At 42.3% G+C, this 6,226-nt stretch overlaps 1 protein-coding gene across 1 annotated transcript in view; it reads left to right on the top strand.

Moving 5' to 3' along the window:
• Positions 1 to 6,226, top strand: part of PPARGC1A (PPARG coactivator 1 alpha) — a 108,387-nt gene that overhangs the window by 95,747 nt on the left and 6,414 nt on the right. Inside the window, exons 11-12 of the mRNA XM_019526364.1 lie at positions 4,446 to 4,567; positions 4,924 to 5,075. Coding sequence (XP_019381909.1) covers positions 4,446 to 4,567; positions 4,924 to 5,075 — 274 coding nt within the window. The remainder of the gene's footprint in view (positions 1 to 4,445; positions 4,568 to 4,923; positions 5,076 to 6,226) is intronic.

The following is a 6,226-nucleotide window of genomic DNA, read 5'->3' as shown; positions in this document are numbered from 1 at the left end:
AAACAAAAAACAACAGGGAGCTGGGGTGGGTGGGGCAGCCGGGGGGGAGGGGCTGGACAAGCGGTCGGGGGTGCTTAGGGGGCTGCAGGAGCAGGCAGGGGTTTGGCCTTTGCAGGGGTCCACCCATGGTCCCTCCCCACTCCTCCAGCCTTCCCTCCCCCATCCCCTACTTACCAGCATGGAGTCCAGGTCCAGTTCCCTGCTGCAGCCAGCAGGGACTGCCCAAATCACCAAAGCTCTCCAAATCTTTTCTGAATAGATTCGGAGAGCTTCAAATTAATGAAGCCCTTTTTATTGGTCCCCTGATTCAGTTCGGTGATTCAGCCACTGAATCAGGCCAAATCTCGTCTGAATCGAATCAGCACCTAAAGCTTTGTGCAGCCCAATTAAGCAGTGCATGTGCATTCTCTTCAAGGAGGCAGTGAGCAACACTGCTTGATTCTTTATCAAAGTTCTCTAGCATATCCATGCCACTAATGTGCAAAGGAGAGGTAGAAGGGAAGAAATAGCAGAAAGAGACATTGCTGAGCATGGCTTTGTCCTGGGCTGTCTTTGGTTGCCACAGCATCCAGGGATCACTTAACTACCAGCCAACAGGGAAAAGAGAACAGGCAACGGGCAGAGAAGCCAGGCTTTAGAGAAGATGAAATCAGTGTGGAGGTTAGGCACCAAAATATGTACAAGGATCTTAGCTTTAGTCCTTTGCAGAGCTGAAGCTGTGAAAGAAGGAGAGAGTTCAGGACAAAGTTGTGGAGGAATAAGTTTGAAAGGCATGAAAAATTGTAGCAGAGATGGGAGTTTTTGACAGAATGGCCGTTCTCTGGTCCACATAGATAGTAAACCTTGATCTTATTTTGACTGCAGATAAATCTTGGTAATACTTAATAGCCTTTTAAAAGTTGAAACTGTAAATAATACTAATAGATTTGGAATCCAAGTTTGTGAGTATAGTAGCTTTTCTGCAAAAGAAAATTACAGGGTAGGAAAAAAGGAACGTGTGCTCGAGATGGACCAGAAAATAAAGAAGACAGGTGTGTTTGGCCTGAGGGGTTTGGCAGGGCATCCTTACATTTTTTCATTTACCTAGCAAATCAGTGAACCATATTCGAAGCTTGTGATGCAAGGTAAATGATCTGCTGACTTGGGGTGAAAATCTTGTCAGCCTTTCCAGGGTTCTGTGGAGATTTCTGTGTGCCACATTAAATTGGAGACAAAAGGATTTCTCTGTAATTTTCCAATGTCTCTTTTCACACATCATCTCCTCTAGCAAGTGCATTAAAGGGCATATTTAATACACAGATAGGTATTTGTATGTGTAACTTAGTATAAAACAAAAGACTTTAACATTTAGGGGTATGTTGTAAGCTTGTTATGCTTATGTAGCTCATATTATTTATGTGAATAAAAGGTTTGTGTCTTTATGGGAAGACTACAAATACATTCCTATTGCAAATGTTAGCCACAAATAAGCAAAAGTTAGCCATGCCGATATCAATATTTCATAAACCCTATGTTTTCTAATACTTAGACCACCATGGAACCATTTAAGAAAATGGTTATAAGGACTTCTCTTTGTGACTACATATTGGACAACATATGCAATTCATATGTACATTTCAGCTTTAAATTTGAATTTTCTTGATTTTGAAGTTTTAGATTATTCCCTTAGGGATACTCAGTTAGGGTTGTGTTAATTGTTTAGGTTTCTTATTTTTATAATTGTCTTAGAAGTTATTAAAAAGACAGAAAAACAAAACAAAAACACATACATACCTATACAGTCTTTCAGAAATGTGTGCAATAATTATTTCCATCATATTGTTATATTACGTTTTTAATGTGAGTGTGTGAAATATTATGGGCTCCTATAGATGTGCGGGGAGCCTGATCCGACATGCTGGAAATCCAGGGCACAGAAATTGATGTGCTCCAGCAGCCTTCCGCGTCACACATATCAGTGTCCCCATGCGATCCTGCACTAAAAACATGGTGGTGGGGCACTTTGAAATAAAAAGCATTTGATGAGCTTTAGTTCAAAGCACCCTGTTGCCATTTTGCCAGTGCGGAGATGCTGATGCATGTGACACGTGGGCACGTTTAATTACCACAGCTCACTAATTAAAGCACCTGGTGCCTTGTCGCAAACCACATGTAAAAGTGCCCTATCTTTTTTCATTCGAGATACATTAGCTCATCCAAGGTGTATTAGACAGTCTGCTATGTTATGTTCTGCTCCATCTGGTAGTCATTTAGTTCAATAGCTAGTATCAATAGAATTGTTTTTTATCAAGTATTTTAATGTGGTTAAATCCTTGATTTGATAAGGTGGCCTAAAAAAGTAATTACTGTGCAGACTTTCCTGTTTTTAAAGTTTATGGGACAAGTGATTTCTCATGCCAAACTAAGCAAAGCAAGAAGAATTTGGACAGGGATGTTGGAAGACTTGTATCAGATCCTCCCATCCTCTGTAGTTCATTAAAGCCTCTCTGAAAGCTCTTCCCCTGTTAACAGGAAAATGGATATGGGCTGAGACATAATGAAAAGAAATGGGTGAGAGTTTGACCAAGAGATAGCTGCTACCCTCATAGCACATCCTCATAATACCATGGTTACCCAAAATGCTTCTCTTAGTAGCATTAAGTATTTGTACTGCACTGTTGTCCATATTCTCCACTAGTAAAACCATATTCTCTACCAGTAAAAATTGACAGCACTCTATTGAGGAGTAGAGAGACAGTACTTTATCCCAGATAAAGATCTGGCTCTAGACAGGATACTACATCTGGGGTAAAGGGGGAAATCCTAGTATTTTAACAAATTGGGCTGCCTGGGACTGGGGAAGATTAAGTTGCACTGAAGAGTTGTATGACTAGTGCTACTTTGCCCTATTGGTCTCAGGAAACTTAAGATGTGGAGATCCCTTTCCACCTGTTGCCTCTTCTGCAGCTTGGTAAATCCATCTGAGTGGAGTATTAATCAGAAAATCCATAAGGTGACCCTCATAGGGGTTCCTAGCCTCTCTGTCACTCTGCCAAGCATTTTATCTCAGGAGGCTTTGAGATGGCTTTGCCTTGACAATTCAAAAAGTACCTTTGCTCCAAGTGGCAAAAGAGCAAATCAAAAATGTAACTGTAACTTCAAGAAATGTTTTATTTTCCTTCATCAAAGAAACCATTAATTTAATTAAAATTTGTCTGTCAAGCTGAAAACAGGTCTTCCTTAATCTTGAGGTTATGAATTACTGTGGATTATGATGGGAATTCTGATCATTCCTGAGTTGTCTGCTACGTGTGGATTTGTAATTCAGTATTTATTATTTTGTATATGCTAGTCCCAAAGTGAAATTGGGGTCTCCGTAGTGGTGGGTATTGTGTACACACAAAGTAAGGCCAGTCTTACAGGTTACAGGTATTGCACAATTAGCTAGTTAATTGAGTAATTAACTGAAACCAGCTACATGTGCAAAGCACCTATCACACCATAAAAAGGCCCAACAAGTTACAGAGTTAGACCTCAAAATATATGTTAACTTTATAGCTGGTAGGTGTCCAGCTTTAATTTGCATATGTAACAGGGTTTCCTCTGTGGCCGGGAGCCCTATTAGCTGCTTGGGCTTCCAGCTGCACAGGTGCACCATGCCCAGCCACAAGTGTACCCATGCCCAGCTAGAACAACAGGGAGTCCTGCAACTGAGGGGACACTCATCCCTAGCACCTGCTGACCCTGGGTCCCGGTAGCACCCCATGGCTGCTAGGACCTAGTCCCATAGCTGCAGAGGCTGGGTCCGAACAGCCATGGGGTGCAGCTCTGATCTCCCAGCCTCGTGTGCATGAAGCCTCTGGGGCTGGGAGGTCATGGCAGCCTTGGTCTCTGAGCCCCAGGGACTTTACACACCACCCCTCAGCCGTGGGAGCTTGCTTCTTGCTGGTGCACAGGGAGCCTGTGGTCAGGCTCCCCCTGTGCTGGCAATAAGGCACAGTGGGTTCTAATACACAATCCCACAATCATGCCTCCTGCCATGCACATGTGGCAAAAGAAGAGAGGAAGTAGATGCAGAGAGAGATGAAGTGACTTGACCTAAGTCCATAAAGCACAATATTTGTTGATGCTTTCATAGAGCCTTCCAATGTCCCCTGGCCCTAATTGCTTATCAAATATTCTGTTCAAATGCCTCATTTGTTCTTCAGAGATCTATGTTACTACATTAAGAGGAGGAGGGATACAGAATATATTGCTATGAACTCTGATACTGTTAAAATGCCTCATGTTCTTCTTTAGACAACTGTATTATATTATTAATAGGGGGAGGGATCTAAGGAGTCCTTTTCTCCTCATACCATATTACTCTGACTGCCCATCCTCAGCACAGCCATACAGGTAAACAGAGATCATCTGCACTACTCACATAGTAAAACTGTCTCTTCCCTCCTTCCCCTTCTCAATAGGAAGAACGTCGTGTGATTTATGTGGGTAAAATCAGACCTGACACAACTCGAACAGAACTGAGGGACCGCTTTGAAGTTTTTGGTGAAATTGAGGAGTGCACAGTAAATCTACGGGATGATGGGTACGAACTTTCAAGATTATTTCTTGTTTGGAAGCTGCCATATGTAAAAAATTATGGAGGTAAGATTACTGGTATGGGAGTTACCAGTGTAAGTGCTGTGACAGATGACATGCTGAGTTCAAAACCTTATTTATTTTCTTTCATCCTTATTTATTAATCTTGCTAGTTGAGATTTCCTGTCCCAGAAATAAGTATTTAGCTGCCTGACAAGACAATCATGCTGATAAATGGATGCAGTAGTTTTGGCTTTTGCACTACTGGAACTCCAGTTAAGTTCTTGCTTTCAGGAAAGGGTTACATTCATGTGCATTAATGCTTTTTTAGCTTTTGTTCACAACTGTATTTTTCAATTACAGAGACAGCTATGGTTTCATCACCTATCGCTATACTTGTGATGCTTTTGCTGCTCTTGAAAATGGATACACTTTACGCAGGTCAAATGAACCTGACTTTGAGCTGTACTTTTGTGGACGCAAGCAATTTTGCAAGTCTAACTATGCAGACCTAGGTATGTTTTTTCTACTGTACGTGAAATGCGAGTACAAAATGTGGAGATCAAAATAGAACACATAATCCAGCACTATCCAGAATCTGATTTTTGTTCGTTGGCTGTAGTATGTCAGTGATTTTATAAAATTGACAGTGTTTTTACGTATTTACTACAACGTTGTCAAATGTAAGTCCTAACCTAAGTTTGAGGTTTTCAGTCATTTCCAGTATGCAAATTGGGAGCCTCTTTTCATGACTATATTACTATGTTGAAATGATAGTTCTGTAGAAAAATTATGCAGGCTTTACTATTCAATGTAGTTTAGTAGCTTTATGATCCATAAATAGATAACAGAGTACACCCCCTACCAATATACATTTCATCAGCATTCTTCTCCTGCCATATGTTTGGTTCTGATGTTCAGACTCTGCCTTCAGTAGGTTCTATACTTGATGATTCATGGTTTCACAGATTTTCAGTCCAGAAGCGTTCATAGTGATCACCTATGCTGACCCTAGCTATAACCCAGGCCATAGATTTTTATCCAGTGATTCCTGCATTGAACCAAATAACACGTGAATGAACAAGAGTATATTTTTCTCAGAGGCATCCAAACTCATTTTTAAAAACTCCAGCTGATGGAGAATTTACCATGGCCCTTGGTAAAATCTGAGCCAGTGATTGGGACAACTGAAACATGCTGATGGCTAGATGCATCTCAGGCAGGTCCAAGGAGGTTATCCTCCCCCTCTGTGAAGCACTGGTCAGGCCGCAGCTGGAGTACTGCATCCAGTTCTGGGTGCTGCACTTCAAGAGGGATGTGGACAGCATGGATAGGGTCCAGAGGAGGGCCACTCGCATGATCAGGGGGCAGCTGGGCAGGCCCTACGAGGAGAGGCTACGGGACCTGAACCTGTTCAGCCTCCATAAGAGAAGGCTGAGGGGGAATCTAGTGGCCTGTTACAAACTAGTTAGAGGGGACCAGCAGGCATTGGGGGAATCCCTGTTCCCCCAAGCACTGCCAGGAGTGACCAGGAATAATGGTCACAAGCTGGCAGAGGGTAGATTTAGGTTAGACATCAGAAGGCGCTACTTCACTGTCAGGGCAGCTAGGATCTGGAACCAGCTTCCAAGTGAAGTGGTGCTGGCTCCTACCCTGGGGGTCTTTA

This window comes from Gavialis gangeticus, unplaced genomic scaffold (genome assembly GCF_001723915.1).
Source record: "Gavialis gangeticus isolate Ggan-Ray unplaced genomic scaffold, GavGan_comp1, whole genome shotgun sequence".
Classification (NCBI taxonomy): Eukaryota; Metazoa; Chordata; order Crocodylia; family Gavialidae; genus Gavialis; species Gavialis gangeticus.
The sequence above is the reverse complement of the archived record's forward strand: the minus strand, read 5'-3'. Positions and strand labels throughout refer to the sequence as shown.